Raw genomic sequence first — 18,733 nt, 5'->3', positions numbered from 1 at the left:
CCTGGTTCAAGCAATTCCCCTGCCTCAGCCTCCCAAGTAGCTGGGATTACAGGTGCATGCCACCACGCCTGGCTAATTTTTTGTATTTTTAGTAGAGACGGGGTGTCACCACGTTGGCCAGACTGGTCTCAAACTCCTGACCTCGGGAAATCCGCCCACCTCGGCCTCCCAAAGTGCTGGGATTACAGGTGTGAGCCACCACGCGCAGCCTCCCAAGAGTGCTTCTAATTGCCAGGATTCCAGGAGAAGGCAGTCACTGTTAAAACGAACAGGCTGTCGAGAGTTTTAAGAGGGCAGTTAACCTGCTCAATCATAGAGAAACAATAAAGTGGGACAATCAGAAGTCAGGAGGATTAGCCGAATGACAGAAAAGGAAAAGAGAGAAAAGGCCCTTTCATGACCCAGATACGGCCACTATAGTCAATCCTTTTAGGGAAACCAAGGCCACGTAGGTAGCTGGCTTATCATTCAGAAGTTTTATAGCATCTTTTATTTATGGAGTTTTCAGTACATGGTATACATCTGATTCCTGCTAGAATCAGTGTTCATTCAACAAATACTTTTAAGCACCGACTATAGACTAGGCACAGAATTCCAAAAATAAGCAAACTTCTGGTTATCATCTTGCCAATAAGCCTGCCTCATAATAACAATCAAATTACAAATACACATAAAGCACAAGTCAACTTCCATTTCCAGATACTTGATAAACAAGATCTCTGAACCCTCCAGCTACGAAATCGCAAAAAATGCTGGATAAAATATTAAATATGTATTTTAATGTATCACAGAACCAGCAGGAAATAATAAAAATTCCACAGAAGCCAAAAGCAAAGCAAGACTTGTGGTGTAGGCCAGGTGTGGTAGTTCATACCTATAATCCCAGCAGTTTGGGAGGCTGTGGCAGGAGGATTGCTTGAAGCTAGGAGTTCGAGACCAGCCTAGGCAACAAAGTGAGATCACATCTCTACCAAAAAAAAAAAAAAAATTAGCCAGGCATGATGGTGCATGCCTGTAGTCCTAGCTAGTCTGGAGGCTGAGGCAGAAGGATTGCTTAAGCCCAGGAGCTTGAAGCTTCAGTGAGCTAGAGTTGTACAACTGCACTCCAGCCTGGGCAATAGCAAGACCTTGTCTTGAGGTCAGGAGTTCGAGACCAGCCTGGCTGATGTGGTGAAACCCAGTGTCTACTAAAAATGCAAAAATTAGCCAGGTGTGGTAGCATGCGCCTGTAATCCCAGCTACTTGGGAGGCTGAAGCACGAGAATTGCTTGAACCCAGGAGGCGGAGCTGAAACAGCACCACTGCCTGTGCAACAGAGCAAGACTGTGTCTCAAAAAAAAAAAAAAAGTAAATCCACTATCTTTCACCCAATGCAAATGTAATTCAGAATTTAAAATAAAAATAAAAATAAGCCAGGTGGCTGGGCGTGGTGGCTCACGCCTGTAATCCCCAGCACTTTGGGAGGCCAAGGTGGGCAGATTACCTGAGCCCAGGAGTTCAAGACCAGCCTGGGTAACATGACGAAACCCCATCTCTATAAAAAAAAAACAAAACTTAGCCAGGCATGGTGGTTCATGCCTGTGGTCCCAGCTACTCAGGAGGCTGGAGAGGATCACTTGAGCCCGTGAGGTAGAGGCTGCAGTGAGCCATGTTTGTACCATTGTACTGTAGCCTGAGTGACAGAGCAAGACCCTGTCTCAAAAAAAAAAAAAAAAAAAAGCCAGGCAGACGCTGTAGTCCTAGCTACTTAGGAGGCTGAGGCAGGAAGATCACTTGAGCCTGGGAGTTTGAGGCTGCAGTGAGCTATGATTGTGCCACTATACTCTAGCCTGGGTGACCAGAGCAAGACCTTATCTCTAAACAAAACAAGCAAACAAACAAAAATCTGGACTGGGGTTAACAAATTATAGTATGTGGACCAAATCTGGCTCACCACCTGTTGCTCTGTGGCTGTGAGCTAAGAGTGGTTTTTACTTTTTTTTTTTTTTTGAGACAGAGTCTCACTCTGTCACCCAGGCTGGAGTGCAATGGTGTGATCTTGGCTCACTGCAACCTCCACCTCTCAGGTTCAGGAGATTCTCCTGTTCAGCCTCCCAAGTAGCTGGGACTACAGGCATGTGCCACCACACCCAGCTAATATTTTTGTATTCTTAGTAGAGATGGAGTTTCACCATGTTGGCCAGACTGGTCTTGAACTCCTGACTTCAGGTGATCCGGCCACCTAGGCCTCCCAAAGTGCTGGGATTACAGGCGTAAGCCACTGCGCCCAGCCTTTACCTTTTTTTTTTTTTTTTAAAGAGATAGGGTCTTGCTATGTTGCCCAGGTTGGTCTCAACCAATCATCCTGCCTCAGCCTCCCAAAGTGGTGGGATTATAGGCACGAGCCACTGCACCCAGCCTTTACATTTTTAATGGTAGAAAACAATAATGTTTTGTGACATGCGAAAATTATATGAAATTCTCATTTCAGTATCTATACATAAAGTTTTATCTGAGCACAGTCATGCTCATTTGTTTATATATGGCTGCTTTTGCACTACAATTGCAAAGTTAGATAACTGTAACAGAGACCATATGGTCTGCAAAGCCTAGCATATAGTCCTTAACAAAAAGCCAGACATGGTGGACTGTGCCTGTGGTCCCAGCTACTCAGGAGGCTGAGACAGGAGGATCCCTTGAGCCCAGGAGTTCAAGATCAGACTGAGCAACATAGTGATAGTCCATCTCTAGAAAGAAAAAAAAAATGCCTATCTCTGGGCTGTAGTGACCTCAGCTTAAGGGGGAAAAGGCAAAAAGAAGGAAGACATGGGGAGGAAGGGAGAAAAAGAGAAACTGGAGGGATGTGGAGAGGGGACAAAACAAAATAAACTCTATAGAAGGAAATTATCAAGGAAATATGCTTATCTCAACTTTGATACGGGGTAGGAAAAAAGTCTCCTCTGAGAATTCATAACCACAAGCTGAGCTGCACATGGGGTCTGGGCCTGACTGTGGGTCAAAAAACTTTAAACAGAAAATTTACTTTAAGGTGGTCCTGGGATGCTAGTCCTCCAGCTTCCTGACAGAAGCACAAATCCTCTGAGGAAAAACTCCTTTGCCTCAGGCCTAAAAAGATTCCCACAGAAAACCTTCCTCAGAACAAAGGTCTCTGGGGGAAAAAAGAAAACATAAAAAGAAAAAAGAAAAAAAAAAGGAAAATTTCCAAAGACATGAGCTCATAGACAAGAATCACAAAAACACAGGGAAACAAGCCCATGAGTAAGAGCCAACAGAAACAACAAATTACAGAACTAGACCCCAAAACGTTAATTAAAAGTTATTGGAATTACTAGACAGGACACAAGTATGTTTCATATGTTTAAAAGAAGGGACTGAAAATACAAATTAGGGAAAACAGACTGAAAAAAATGACCAAGAAGATATGAAAAAATAACCAAATAAAATGTCTAGAAATAAAAAAATTAAAAAGTCAAATTTAAAACTTGGTGAATAGAATAAACATCAGATTCGACACAGCTGAAAAGGAAAATCAGTAACTAGATGAGAGATCTGAAAAAAATAATCCAGAACACAGCATACAAAGAGAAAAGTAAACATGTAAAATGCAAGAGGCAGTGAAGATACATGAAGGATAGAGTAAAAAGGCTTGACATACAACTAACCAGAATACAGAAAGAGAGAAGAAAGTAGCAAAAGAGCCAGGTATGGTGGCATGCACCTGTAGTCCCAGCTTATGTGGGAGGCTGAGGCAAGAGGACAGCTTGAGCCCAGGAGTTCGAGACCAGCCTGGACAACATAGCAAGACCTATCTCTAAAAAAAAAAAAAAAATTAAAATTAAAATTAAAAAATTAGCTGGGCATGGTGGCATGTGCCTGCAGTTCCAGTTCGTTGGAGGCTGCGGCAGGAGGACTCACTTGAGCTCAGGAGTTTGAGGCTGCAGTGAGCTATGATTGTATCACTATACTCCAGCCTGGGTAACAGAGCAAGACCCTGTCTCTAAAAAAAAAAATAAAAAAAATTAAAAAAAAAATTTTTTTTTTTTTTTGAGACGGAGTTTCATTCTTGTTGCCCAGGCTGGAGTGTAATGGCGCGATCTCAGCTCATCGCAACCTCCACCTCCCAGGTTCAAGCGATTCTCCTGCCTCAGCCTCCCTAATAGCTAGGATTACAGACATGTGCTACCACACTTGGCTAATTTTGTATATTTAGTAGAGACGGGGTTTCTCCATGTTGGTCAGGCTGGTCTCGAACTCCTGACCTCAGGTGATCCGCCCACCTCAGCCTCCCAAATTACTGAGATTACAGGCATGAGACACTGCAATCGGCCAAAACAAAATTTTTTCTAAAGAGTAAATAAATAAAAGCAGGACAGTAGGAAAGAGGTAATATTGAAGAGGTAATATATAAGAATTTTCCAGAATTGATATTTCAACATGAAATCTTAAATTCAGGATGTCTAAGAAATTCCAACCAAATAAAAGAAATACACATCTAAACACAAGAAATTGCCAGGTGTGGTCTCACGCCTTTAATCCCAGCACTTTGGGAGGCCGAGGTGGGTGGATCACTTGAGCCCAGGAGTTTGAGACCAGCCTGGGCAACATGGTGAAACCCCATCTCTACTAAAAATACAAAAAAATTAGCTAGGCATGGTGGTACGTGCCTGTAATCCCAGCTACTCTACAGACTGAGGCAGGAGAACTGCATGAACTCAAGAGGTGGAAGTTACAGTGAGCCAAGATTGCACCACTGCACTCAAGCCTGGGTGACAGAGCAAGACTCTGTCTCAAAAAAAAAAAAAAAAAAAAAAATATATATATATATATATAAATAGCCAGGCACAGTGGCTCACGCCTGTAATCCCAGCACTTTGGGAGGCCGAGGCGGGTGGATCATGAGGTCAGGAGATCGAGACCATCCTGGCTAACATGGTGAACCGCTGTCTTTACTAAAAATACAAAAAATTAGCCGGGCGTGGTGGTGAGCGCCTGTGGTCTCAGCTACTTGGGAGGCTGAGGCAGGAGAATGGCGTGAACCCAGAGGAGGACCTTGCAGTGAGCCAAGATTGTGCCACTGCACTCCAGCCTGGGCAACAGAGCGAGACTCCGTCTCAAAAAACAAACAAACAAAAAAATAATAATAAACACAAGAAATTGTGGAATGATTAAAATGAAAGCTAACTTCTCAATACCAACAATGTTGAGAGAAAATAATTGTCATCCTAGAAACTTATTTCTGAATTTTTTACTTAGTGAATCAATCTATCTATCTATCTATCTATCTATCTATCTATCTATCTATCTATCTATCTATTTTTTAACCCTGAACAAAGCCAGAAACTATCTTTCAAGAATAAAAGTAGGCTGGGCATGGTGGCTCACCTCTGTAATCCCAACACTTTGGGAGGCCAAGGGCGGGTGGATCGCTTGAGCCCAGGAGTTTGAGACCAGCCTGGGCAACATGGTGAAACCCCGTCTCTACCAAAAATAAAAAAAAATTAGCTGGGTATGATGGCATATGCCTATAATCCCAGCTACTTGGGAGGCTGAGGCGGGAGGATCACCTGAGCCCAGGAGGCCAAGGCTGCAGTAGGCCATGATCACATGACTGCACTCCAGTCTGGGCGACAGAGTGAGACCCTGCCTCAATAAAAGAATAAAAATAAAATATAAACATCTTCAGACAATTAACTACCAACAGACCCTTACCAAAGAAAATCCTACTTCAGGCAAAAAAAAAAAAAAAAAAAAAAAAAAAAAAAAAAAATCTGAATAGAAAGTCTGACATGCAAGAAGATATGGTGAACAGAAAAGGTATCAATTCATTGTATCTGAACAAATATTGACTGTATAAAACAATAAAAAAATCATAATTTGTGGTGTTAAACTAGTTAGAACTGAACACACTGAACAAAATAGCCTATAAATTTGGGAGGAGTGAAACAAGTAAAATGTTCTTTTTTTTTTTTTGAGACAGGGTCTCACTCTGTCACTCAGGCTGGAGTGCAGTGGTGCTCAGCTCACCACAGCCTCAACCTCCTAGGCTCAAGTGATCCTCCCACCTCAGCCTCCCAAGTAGCTGGGACTACAGTGTGTACCACCATGCCTGGCTAATTTTTGTATTTTTTTTTGTAGGGAATGGGGTTTTGCCGTGTTGTCCAGGCTGGTCTCAAACTCCTGGGCTCAAGCAATCTGCCCACCTCAGCCTCCCAAAGTGCTGAGATGACAGGCATGAGCCACTGTCCCTGGCCCAGGTAAAATGTTCTAAGACCCTTGTATCGTTCAGGAAAAGGGTAAAACTACTGAACCTTGAGATTTTATTAAGTATATGTTTAAAAATATTAAAGGTAACCACTAACAGGATTTTTAAAATAAAGTATATATCATCCACAGTTGTAGAGAGAAAAAAGAGGTGAGAAAAGAATACAACTTAATCACCCAACTTAATCCTCTAAAAGAAGTTAAGAAAGGAGATTTCCCCTCCCTAAAAGATATAAAAATGGCCAGGCACAGTGGCTCACAGCTGTACCCTGCACTTTAGGAGGCTGAGGCAGGTGGATCACGAGGTCAGTTTGAGACCAGCCTGGCCAACATGGTGAAACCCCATCTCTACTAAAAATACAAAAATTAGCCAGATGTGGTGGCCCACACCTGTAATCCCAGCTACTTAGGAGACTGAGGCAGGAGAATCGCTTGAACCCAGGAAGCGGAGGTTGCAGTGAGCCAAGATTGCACCACTGTACTCCAGCTTGAGGGACAGAGTGAGACTGTCTCAAGGAAAAAAAAAAAAAAAAAAGATATAAAAAAGCAAGACAAATAACATAAGATGGCACAAATAAATCCAAATACACCTAAAACCACAATCAAACCAAATGGACTAAATTACATAATTAAAAGACAAAACACAGTTCTGAACTGCACAAGAATGCATCCAAGATATTCCTCTCCCCCGTTTTCATCCTGAGGCCAGTTTAATAATCCTAAATCCCAGGGTCCACTCTCAATTCTCTGTACACATCAACACAACAACAATAATAATGGCTAACACATATAGGGAGCCCACTATATGCTAGGAACTACTCTTAGTGCTTTTCCTATATTAACTCATTTAATAGCAGGAAGTTGGATTTTACAGCTTGGTGACAAAATTTCACTCATACGAGCAGCAATAACTGGACCAAGAGGCAGCAGGTGGAACACTCATGGAAGGGAGGCCATACCCGGCCACATCGACCACTTACCCATTTCTCCCGGAGCTGGTTCACCTCTTCCTCATGGGCTGCCTTCTGCTGCTCCAAGGCAGTCTTCCCTTCTTGCTCAGCCTGGGCCAGCTGTCTGGCTGCAGCATCCCGCTCCTGCTCTGCCTGACTCCGTTCAGTGTCCAATTCCAGCTTCAGGCACCTCACTTCCCCTAACATGCCAGGGACAGGATCAGGCCTCTGCCCCCTCCTTTTACCTAATAAAATTCTCCCTCTCCCCTGACCTCATGAGCAACTCCCATCTCAGAGGCCCTGCACCCTGCTGGAGAAGGATCTCTAATAGTCTCCCACCATCTTCCTGCCTTTCAACATCTCCATGGAATGGAGTGCACCCCATCCCAGTTGGGTTCTCACCTTGGATTACTTCCTTGGCTTGAGTGACAGTTTGAATCTGGACCTCCAGCTGCCCCTTGGTGACCTCTATCACAGAATTTTGTTGTTGGGCTTCAAACAGACTGCTCTCCAGTAGCTCCTTGGCTGAGCTGTGAGGTTCAAGAATCAGAAGAGTTTCTTACCCATCAAGCCTCTTACCCTTCCTCAAGAGGAGCTGGGTTCTAAGTATTGGCTACCTGGAGAAGTTAGGGGGGCAATTATAAATTCATAATCAATTTAGGACCTGCATACTTATGGCAGGGAGCTTAGCTTCACGCCTTTGCCTTGCAAAGCTCTCTCTGTGCTTGGCTGAACTGAGTCTGGGCCCTACCTGAGCCCCTGTAGTTGTTCAGCGAGGTCCTGCCGGTCACGCTCCACGGCCTGCAGCCGCACCTCTAGAGCCGCTTTCTCTCGTACTAGGGCCTCCTTCTCCTGGACTGCCCTGGCAAGCACTTCTTCCTGTCGCTTTGCCTCCTGATGTAGCTGCTCCAGCTGAGTCGTGGCTGCCTCCTGCTGGTGACGTGACTGAGGGGAAGAATGTGGTGAGAGATGGAGCAGAGGCTGGATTCCCCTGGGGCCGCTACCACCAGGTTAGGGTCATTGGCTCTTCAGAGATTCTGGACCCAGCTCTGTGAGCCCGGATTGCTTACCCAATAGCACGTGGCATTTATCTATTTCCCTGATCAGCCCACAGAGCCCCCAGCCCAGGAAGAATGCTCCCCTGTGAGCAAGACCCTGTGCTAGGGACAGCAGAAGACCTGCCCCTAAGGAGGTTTTGGCCTTGAGAAGATGCACACATAATACCGGGAAGAAAGTCATCAATGTCCCGAGAAAGGGACTCTGTGAAGGGAGAGTCTGTACAATTATTAGGACAATGAGAGGTTTTGTAGAGGAGAAAGATGACCTTTGAGCCAGGTTATTCATTGGCTCAGGAAAAAAATTTACTTGGCCCCTGTTATGTGGTAGGCACTATGCTAAAAGCTGGAGGAATAAAAACAAATAAGATATAGCTTTGCCTTCAAGGAGCTTTTGGTCTAATGGTAGAGACATACAAACAGATAATTATAGCATGAGGAATGTGGTAGTTAAAATAAGCATGAGGTGCTATCAGAGTATAAGGAGAAGCTTCTAATTCAAACTGGGTGGTGTGAAGTAGTGGAGAATCAGTGAAGAATTCTTTTTGTTTTTTTGAGCAGTGTCGCTCTGTCGCCCAGGTTGGAGTGCAGTGGCGCAATCTCGGCTCACTGCAACCTCCGCCTCCCAGGTTCAAGAGATTCTCCTGCCTCAGCCTCCTGAGTAGCTGGGATTACAGGCATGTGCCACCATGCTGGGCTAATTTTTGTATTTTTAGTAGAGACAGGGTTTCACTATGTTGGTCAGGCTGGTCTCGAACCTCTGACCTCGTGATCCGCCCGCCTCGGCCTCCTAAAGTGCTGGGATTACAGGCATGAGCCACTGCACCCAGCCTCAGTGAAGAATTGTTATAGGCATTCTTTTTTAAAATTGGAAGATATACTGCAAACTAGTAACACTGGTCATTTCTAGGAAGTAAGACTTTTTCACTTTTCAGATAATTTCTGTAGTGTTTTAATTTTTTATAATGAGCATGTATTACACCTAGACATGATGGTGTCCATTTTGGCTTCTCACCTCACTTAGTTTCTTTTGAATTTCTTCCTTCTCTTCTTGGATGTCCCTGAGATCTGCCTGCAGCTCAGCCCCAGCCTCCTCAGCTTTCTGCAGCTGAGCCTCCAGGTGAGTATTCTTTTCCCACAGGGCTTCCCTCCTCTTCTCTGCTTCCGCCAGGTCCACCTGCAAAGCATTTCTCGCCTGCTCTGCGGCCTCCATTCTGCTGCACACAGACTGGTTCTCCTCCTCTAACTACTGGCCAAAAAGGGAAGGGAGTACAGGCATCAAAGACAAATGGTTAGTTTAGGAATCAAATGTTAAGACTGAAATCCAAGTGAGATATGAATCTATTCTCCAAAGATGAACAAAGGAGTGTTTATAAGATGGGGGAAAATCCATTCATTTGATCTAGTGCCTATATTCCAGGTACTAGATGGGCTGGATGCTGGGGACGGAGATATGCAAGGCAAAGTCCTGCTCTCAAATAATTCAGAATAATGGAACAGAGAACACTCAAGGAAACAGAGATTGCAAGGAGGTTCCCTCGCTATAATTATAGGTTAAATTTATAACCTATAGAAAAGATTCTTTGGGACTTAGGCTCTTCAGCAGATTCTTTTCTGGTGATTGCTATTATCTCACCCAACAGGATTAACAACCTAGACTTAGGCCGGGCATGGTGGCTCATGCCTATAATCCCAGGACTCCAAGAGGCTGAGGTGGATGGATCACCTGAGGCCAGGAGTTCAAGACCAGCCTGGCCAACATGGTGAAACCCCATCTCTACTAAAAATACAAAAACTAGCCCAGGGCAGCCAAGTGCGGTGGCTCACGCCTGTAATCCTAGCACTCTGGGAGGCTGAGGCAGGTGGATCACCTGAGGTCAGGAGTTTGAGAACAGCCTGACCAACATCCTAAAACCCTGTCTCTACTAAAAATACAAAATTAGCCAGGCATGGTGGTGCATGCCTGTAATTCTAGATATTCAGGAGGCTGAGGCAAGAGAATTGCTTGAACCCGGGCTGCAGAGGTTGCAGCGAGCCAAGATCGTGCCACTGTACTCCAGCCTGGGCAACAAGAGAAAAACTCCATCTCAAAAAAAAAAAATTAGCCAGGTGTGGTGACACATGCCTGTAATCCCAGCTACTCAGGAGGCTGAGGCAGGAGAATTGCTTGAACCCAGGAGATGGAGACTGCAGTTAGCTAAGATCGCACCACTGCACTCCAGCCTAGGTGACAGAGGGAGATCCATCTCCAAAAAACCCCAGCAAAAACCTAGTCTTCCTTCCAGAGGACATGGGCCCCTTCCCAACCTTGGTGTCTTACCCTAAAGTCCAGAGGTGGTTCTGCTGGAGGTGTGGGAAGGGAATATTTATAATGGCTAACCCCAATCCTTAGTCTTTGCTCTCCTCTGCATTGTAAATGTTCCTTTTGCTCATTTAAGACCTACATTTGGGAGCTGATCCGTCTTGCTCTCAGTTAGGGCCCAGCCCTTCTGTGGGGACCAGGAAAATATTTGCTCACCTGGAGAAGCTGCTGGTTCAGCCCAACTTTATCTAACGCCAAAGCCTCATTTAAGGCACTGAGCTTGACAGCTGCAGCCCGAAGATCAGCTACTTCTGTCTTCAGGGTGTTTTCAGAATTCGACAGCTCTGCAATTGACTGCTCTGCCTAAAAAACAAAAAGGGTTAAAGAGTTTCATATTTCCAATTTTCCTGGAACAGTAAACAGTTCACATTCCCAACACTGCTGCTTTTTGGTACAGAGATCAGTTAATACTCCATTCCCTCTCCTGCATTCTAAACAAGTTTTCCCTTCATTCATTCATTAAGGAGTGAGACAGGACCTCACAGTATAGAGATACCAATGTTAGGATAGAGAAATGACTATGATTGTAATGATGCCACAGAAAATGTAAGCACAAAGTGCTCTGGGAACTAAAAAAAATATTAATATAGTTTGGAAGAGTCAAATATGCTTGGTAGAGGAGTTGACGATTAAGTTGTGTACTGAGAGATGAGGAACAGTTTGCGCATAAAGGAGGAGGAAAGAAGTAGTGCAGAGAAAGGGAAAAGTATACGCAGAGTATTAGAGTCATGAAGAACATGGAATAACTGAGAAGGCAATTACTGCTGTGGCAGGAGCAAAGGATATGAGGTGTTAGGATGGGTTTTGCAGTAGAAGGGGAGGCTAAAACACACTTTGAGGCACATGACAAAAAGCTTTGAATGTGGCACCACAGAGCTAGAAAGCCGTTGAATGGTTTTAAGAGACTGACATAACCAGGTATATATTTTAGAAAGCCCGTTCTAATTCCAATATAGAGGGTATGTTGGAATAGAGAACCCAGAAGCAGACTAACGATTGAGGAAAGATGAGGGATCCTGGCTTGAAGGTGAAGAATGAGGCAGGCTGCATGGGAACACACTTTCGAAGCCGCCCACCCAGCAAGTGAGGAGAGGAGGCCACGCACCCTAGCCAGCGCTGAAGTCACTTCCATTTGCTCTTGCCTCAGTAACTCCCCTTCCAGGCGACTTGACTCCAGGGCTTCCCGAAGAGTGATCAGTTCACTGAGTGATTCTGACTGTTTGGCTTCCAGGCCCATCAGCATCTCCTGACTAAGATGGGAAAGAGAGGGGTCTAGAGGAACTCTTAGGGATGGGCCATAACCCCAAAGGTAACAGGAATATAATCACCTTTGCTATGCAACAGAATGAGGATGGTCTATAAACACTGATAAGGAAAGATTTCTAAGACATGTCAAGTGAAAAAAATCAAGGTGCAGAACAGTATATACATAATACACTACCTTTTATGCAAGAAAGTGGGGGAAGAAAGAATAAATGCCCATATTTGCATGAAGGAGCACTGGCAAGATAAACAAGAAGTCAGCTAAAATGGTTGCCTAAAGGGGGAAGGGAAATGGGATGGAGAAAGCACAAATGAGAGTGAGACTTCTCTGTGTATCTTCTTAGCTCACTGAAGCCTCAAACTCCTGGGGGCTCATGTGATCCTCCCATCTCACCTTGCCGTGGCTACAGGCACATGCCACCACATTCAGCTAATTTTTTGTTGTTAGGGGTTGTCTGCCCTTCTCCTTGGTACAGGGAGATCATTCTTAGCACAAGTCATGACCCTTATGGCAGCCCTTCAAGCTTCCACTATTCATGCCTACCAGGTACAAGGAACTGGGGCACAGGAGAGGAGGGAAATACAGCAAAGATGAAGATATATCCCTGCTCCCAGTTATTAAAGACCTACCATACGCCAGGTTCTATGCTGGCGTTTTCCAAAACATTGCTCTCATCTTCCCAGCAACCCTTCAAGGTAAATATTATCATCATCATTCTACAAATAATCTGTCCATGTGACAGAGCCATAATTCAAACCAAGCTTCTGCCCAGCTCAAAGTCCTTGCTTTTTCTGTGACATCATATAGGGGAATTTACAGATTAGCTGGGGCCATTGATTCTGGATTTCCCTTTCTTGACCAGCTAGCACATTTCCCACTACTTCCCTGTATAAGTCTTACCCTTTAGCCAGCCCAGCCTACTCTGAACATGCCATGAACCTTCCTGCCACCTTTTCTTTGCTAATCTGTTCCTTGAGCTCTTCTCCCACTCTCTGCTAACCAAATAGGTAAAGGCCCAGCTCAAAGTCTACTCTCTCCTCCATAAAGCATTTCCTAGTCTTCAATAATTAGCTGTCACTCCTGTGCTCCCAAAGGACTTAGTCTGAAACTCTATTTAACTCATACTTCATCCAGCCTCATGTCACAGTGAGTTGTCTGTCTTCTGGCAAGTTCCCTGAAATCAGGGCTTTTGTCTTATTCACTTCTGTATCCCCCTCAGTGTCTCATCCCATATGGGTGCTCAACTAAGACTTAACCAACCAGGAACTTTCCATATTCATCTTTCTGCAAAGGAAGAAGCAGCAAGCTAATCTGAACCCACTGCATGCCAGACTTCTACATACTCTACTTTGTAACAGAGGGGAGTAGGTGGGGAGGGTGTAGAATTGAAGGAAGACCAGGGCCCAGCGAGGAGGAGACTAGTCTCACTTACAGACGCTCCCTCTCCCGGACAGCCAGGTGCAGCTCCTCCTGCTGTTCCTCCTTCTGGCCCTGGGCAGAGTCCCCCTGCAGCTGAAGCTCCACATTTACCCTTCGCAGGCGCCATGCCTCCTGCTCTAGCACCTCCAGCTGCTGCCGCAGCTCTTCCCTGGCCTTCTGCAGCAGCTCTCGCTCTCTAGAAGAAGGGAATCAGAGATGAGCAGAGACCATAGGACCTAAAATTCTTTCTGGAAGCGGGCATCACAGGGCCAAAAGACCCTGTTTCAACATCCCATCTTCTGTTTCTAGTGTGAAACTTTTTTATCATCACAAAGACTCCAACCCCAAAAGCTTGTTTTGGAGAAACAAGTGAAACACAGGGCAAAACAGCCCTGAGTCTCAAGGAGAACAGGATCAGCACCCCAGAAACCTGATGGGAATGGGTAAATGGCTGGATGATGACTGAGACTGAGACCAGGCTGGGAGGGTGGGATGAACAGCCCGTCTGCTCACTTGCTGAGAGAGTCCACCTCTCCCTGGAGGTCCACAGTCTGCGCTGCCAGAGTGTCCCGCTCCCCAGTGAGCTTCTGCAGCCGCTGTCTCAAGGCTTTGCCCTCTTCCTCCCACTGATCATGCTGCTGTTGCAACAAGTTCACAGCCTCCTGACAGCCTGCAAGCTGCTGCCTTAGGTCCTGTGGAGGGAGAGCAAGAGAAACCAGATGATGAACAAGGGCAAAGGAGGGATGTCAGAACCCCGAAAGTGGGGCTGGAGAAGGGGGTCGGGGGCTGGTGCAACAAAAGCTGAGAAGGGAGATGCAACTATTCAAGAAGACAGGCCATCAGAGGTCATTGGGCTTCTGTGGCTCTAGATTCTTAGAGTTCGTCATCTCCAAATGTACAGTGGCATGGGGGAGTGGTAAGTGTGCCTAGGACTCTCAGAGTTGAAGAACGTTGACCCAGTAATCTCCCAGGGCTCTGGTTCCCAATCTTTGCATACTGTTATGCAAAGATTGTACACAAAGTGAAGCACGCCATTGGCGTGGAGGATGTGCCTGCTACTCACAAGCACAATTCAGCAGACAGAGGCAGATTTACTCTGGGATATTGACAGAACACCTCATGACTGGTCAAAAAAGTGAAAGGGATAGTCCGGGCTAGGGAGGTATCTGAGGCACAAACCAGTTTAGACACACACCCCTGTGACTGAGGTGGAATGCTGAGGGTTCCTACCTGCACAGCCTGGCGTCTCCGAGTCAGCACTGAACGCACCAGAGTGAGAGCCTTGTCTGCATCCTGGTAATCAAACTGGGAGAAGATACTAGAGTCCAATTCCAAAGAGTTCTCATGACCAGAGCCTTGGGCTATATTGTCCCCTTCTTCCACCATGACCTGAAACCCAATACAGCAAGGTCACCACCCTACTGACCAAAGCCTAGAGTCTATAGAGGGACTTAACCCTATAGCCTGGACAAACCTGATGTTTTCCTTCTCAGGTCCTCTCCCTTGGGGGAAGGAGGGGAGTATCTGAGCATAAAAGTCTGGTTCCTTCAACTCTCCACCTTTGGTCACCCAAGTCTAGGACTAACAACAAGGCTAGAACACTGTCTGAGGTAACAATAAATGAGAAAATGAAAGAAGAAACGATTGAGATATTGAATACCAGAATCGAGCCTCCAGCCTGAGAACTGCAGCTAGAAACAGGAAAGAGGGCCTGTCCCATCAGGTAGTGCTAAGACGTGAATGCTTAGCTATCTCTTAGGGTTCTGGTCTTCAAACACACAAAACTCATCCCCACAAGACTTTAAGCACCCGAACCTCAGAGACTAGAAATCTAGGCAGGGCTGAAAGGACATGGAGACCTGGGGAGTGGAGGCATAACCTGGTTACCATGAACAGGAGGCTTCCCAGTACCTGGGTTATATCCTTGATCACCTGCTGTAAAGACAACTTCTCCTCTTGCGCATTCCTACTAAGAGATGCTTCATGTTCCATTAATTCTGTGTGATTCGTCTCCTGAACAGGGAATAGAATAGAGCCTCAGAGCCAAACTCTCAAAAGTGAATTTATTATTCCAGGACCCCAAACAACCAAAGTCTCATTCTGTCTATTCTATCAGTCCCACTTTTTCCCTGACCATATGTCAATGCTAATGTTGTCTGAAGAGTCTGAAGACAATGTGATGTGGTGATTACAAGTTTAGATTAAGTGATTACGAGTTCCAAATTGGACTTCACAGATTAGAATTCCTGCTCTATCACTTACTAGCTTCTATCACTTACTTCTTTTTCTTTAAAATAGAAATAATTAACAGCAACAAGTTGTTTTGAGGCTTAAATGAAAAATGCATGTAAATTATTCAATATAGTGTCTGGAACAAAGCAAATGTTCAATAAATGTAAACTATTATTAGATAGGGGATGGGTGCTGTCTCTGAACAGTAAATGGATGCTTGAGACCTAATGCTAAACCAGAGAATCCTCTAGCCCCAAAGCTAAACATAATCTTGAAGACTCAAGAGTTCCTCTCTTCCTTCCTATTTGTGTTAGTGAAGACCTAAAGACACAGACTTGCAACTATGTTTTATTTGGCTTATACAAAATTTGAATCAACATTTATAAATGGAAAGATTTTACATAAAAATATAAATTTCTGGCTTCTCCCAAAAAGTTAACAAATGGGCCACACCCAGCCCCCATTCCTACATGGAAACGATTTACTGAAGTTGAATGGTGGATGCCTCATCTAGATGAGACATTTATTATTGAGGGTCCCACAATCCCTATTGCTCCTCATGGCTTCCTTAATACTGAGCTCAAGTGTCCCCTGCAGTACTGAAAACTAAATACAACAAACAGCACTGGAAAACCAGAATTCTTACAACTGAACCCATTTCATTTATTTACATTATCTGAGTCCCGTGGATATTCTGAATTGGCAAGTTCCTGAAAAAAAAAGAGGGAATCAGAAAGCTACAATTCCTGTTGATCTCAGCTTGGATGAGAAGACTAGGGGTGTGCATATGAATAGGGGTTCAGGAGCCACCTAAAATCAGAGATCTGAAAACTTATAGAGATGAAACATGGTATTAAGCCAGAGGGTTCTAACATCCAACCTTAGAGAAGCCCTCTGATAACATCCCTGGCAGATGTTAAGCCAATGACCAAAACCTTACTCCTTCACAAGACAGGCTGTTCAACTACTGAACAGCTCTAGCTGTGAGCCAGAATCTATTCCCCTATTAACTTCTAGCTATTGACATTGGTTTTGCCCTGGAAAACATTAAATATGTAAACTCTCTTTTCTCTTTTTTGAGACGGAGTTTCACTCTTGTTGCCCAGGCTGCAGTGCAATGGCATAATCTCGGCTCACCACAACCTCCACCTCCCAGGTTCAAGTGATTCTCCTGCCTCAGCCTCCCGAGCAGCTGGGATTATAGGCATGTGCCACCATGCCCGGCTAATTTTTTTATTTTTTTAGTAGAGACGGGGTTTCTGCATGTTGATCAGGCTGGTCTCAAACTCCCGACCTCAGGTGATCTGCCTGCCTCAGCCTCCCAAAGTGCTGGGATTACAGGCGTGAGCCACCGCGCCCGGCCCTTCATAAACTCTCTTTTCCCAGTGTCAGTCCTTCAGATATGTGAAGGCAGCTATCATGTCTTCAAGGGCCTTCAACGGGCCTCAAGCTCTTTCTTCTCCCGGCTAAACATTGCCATACTCCTCAGTTGTTTCCCATGTGACTAGATTTTAAATCTCTCCACATATCCGCTTCCTGGTAACTCACTAATTTGCCAATGTGTCTCTGAATGTATGTGCCAATTCTCTGGTAAGGACACACTGCATACATATGCCATTGCAATTTCCCCAGGAATACAGTAGGGATAGTAGACAGTCAATAGTATTTATTCAATGAATAAATGAATGAGTTAATTAATTTTCAGATTCAGCCAAAATTTATTTTTTAGCTTTAGAGGATTTCATCACGGAATATGTAACTGGTATCCTAAACTATCTGTCCATAAAGCACAAGGAATCTACAAGCCCATGCCCAACTCCTTTCCAGAGCAAAGGATCATGTACCAGGATCTCCACTGTCTCTCTCAGAGCCTTTATCATCTTTTCATGATCTTCATTTTGCTTCTGAGACTGGGTCAACAGAGCAGAGAGCTCGGTCACCCTAAAGAGAAGAGCATAGCACTGTCACCAGAACAGCCCATGGATGTGGACAGAGCTACGATGCAGCACACCCCAGCCCCAGCCCCAACCCCAGCCACTCCCAACTGCAGCCTCCCCCAAATCCCTTAGGCACCCCCAGCCCGTCTGCACTCCCTGAATACCACATGATGCTATAGCCTTGAAGTGGGGAAGCAAAAAACCACTCAGACACATGCAGGGATTTACCACATCTCAAGGCTGGAACACGTGTTTGGGGGCCCAAGAGCTGAAGGAAAGCCCTGGCCCAGGCCCTTCCAGGCCTCGCTTAATCTTGAAGTCAAGCACCCTGAAGCCAATAAGAACATCAGAATTGCACTTGGGATAGTCCCAAGGTCCCTCCAGCCCGAGGTTCTGACTCTGATAGGGAAAAAGGAAGGGCAATTTGGGGAAGATTATGTTCAACCTTCTTGATATTAATCTCAAAGTCCAGCAAAATCACCAAACACTTAACACTGTATCTTAGAGCTTACTGCTTGCTATTATGTGAGTGGCTAAATAAATATTTCTTGAATGAATGCTATCTAAAAGTTTAAATTTTTTTCCAATTTTTTTTCCAATTTTTTTTTTGAGACAGGGTCTTGCTCTGTTGCCCAGGCTGGAATACAGTGGTGCAATCATAGCTCACTCTCAAGCAATCCTCCTGCCTCAGCTTCCCAAGTAGCTAGAATTATAGGTGCATGCCACCACATGGCTATTCTTTTTTTATTTTTACTTTTAGTAGAGACAAGGTCTCACTATGTTGTCCAGGCTGGTCTCAAACTCCTGGGCTCAAGTGATCCTCCTCACTCAGCAAAAGTCTTAATAATTTTATTCTATACCATCTCTAAGAACCTTAACGCACTGTATGGTCATTTGTTTAAGTATTGCATCACTCAACAAACATTCATTGGCCAGCCACGGTGGCTCAACCTGTAATCCTAGAACTTTGGGAGGCCAAGGTGGAAAGACTGCTTGAGCTCAGGAGTTCCAGACCGGCCGGGGAAACATAGTGAGACCCCACCTCTACAAAAAAATTAAAAAGTTAGCCAGGCATAGTGGTGCGTGCCTGTAATCCCAGCTACTTTGGAGGCTGAGGCAAGAGAATTGCTTCAGCCCAGGAGGTCAAGGCTGCGGTGAGCTGTGTTTACACTACTGCACTCCAGCCTGGGCAACAGAGCTAGACTCTGTCTCAAAAAACAAAGAAACAAAATGTATTGAGTGTCTAGTATATG

At 45.0% G+C, this 18,733-nt stretch overlaps 1 protein-coding gene across 11 annotated transcripts in view; it reads right to left on the bottom strand.

The window, feature by feature from the left end:
• The window catches only part of CEP250 (centrosomal protein 250), a 56,877-nt gene that overhangs the window by 24,539 nt on the left and 13,605 nt on the right, over window positions 1-18,733 (bottom strand). For 9 of the 11 annotated variants that reach the window (XR_008674639.2, XM_055373394.2, XM_019016878.4 and 6 more), the window contains 11 exons: window positions 17,388-17,484; window positions 15,223-15,324; window positions 14,542-14,700; window positions 13,825-14,003; window positions 13,325-13,507; window positions 11,734-11,878; window positions 10,785-10,931; window positions 9,282-9,512; window positions 7,963-8,156; window positions 7,614-7,741; window positions 7,242-7,411 (listed from right to left, as the gene is read on the bottom strand). Coding sequence is in view for 10 of the 11 variants with exons in the window: in XM_055373394.2 (XP_055229369.2) it covers window positions 7,242-7,411; window positions 7,614-7,741; window positions 7,963-8,156; window positions 9,282-9,512; window positions 10,785-10,931; window positions 11,734-11,878; window positions 13,325-13,507; window positions 13,825-14,003; window positions 14,542-14,700; window positions 15,223-15,324; window positions 17,388-17,484 (1,735 nt within the window). In the remaining variant the exon portion in view is untranslated. Of the gene's footprint in view, window positions 1-7,241; window positions 7,412-7,613; window positions 7,742-7,962; window positions 8,157-9,281; window positions 9,516-10,784; window positions 10,932-11,733; window positions 11,879-13,324; window positions 13,508-13,824; window positions 14,004-14,541; window positions 14,701-15,222; window positions 15,325-17,387; window positions 17,485-18,733 lie in introns of those variants that run through there. The other 2 variants (XM_019016879.4, XM_019016880.4) reach the window with 2 other exon arrangements.

The sequence above is a fragment of the Gorilla gorilla genome, chromosome 21, assembly GCF_029281585.2.
Source record: "Gorilla gorilla gorilla isolate KB3781 chromosome 21, NHGRI_mGorGor1-v2.1_pri, whole genome shotgun sequence".
Taxonomy (NCBI): Eukaryota; Metazoa; Chordata; class Mammalia; order Primates; family Hominidae; genus Gorilla; species Gorilla gorilla.
This window is presented reverse-complemented; position numbering and strand designations above follow the sequence as displayed.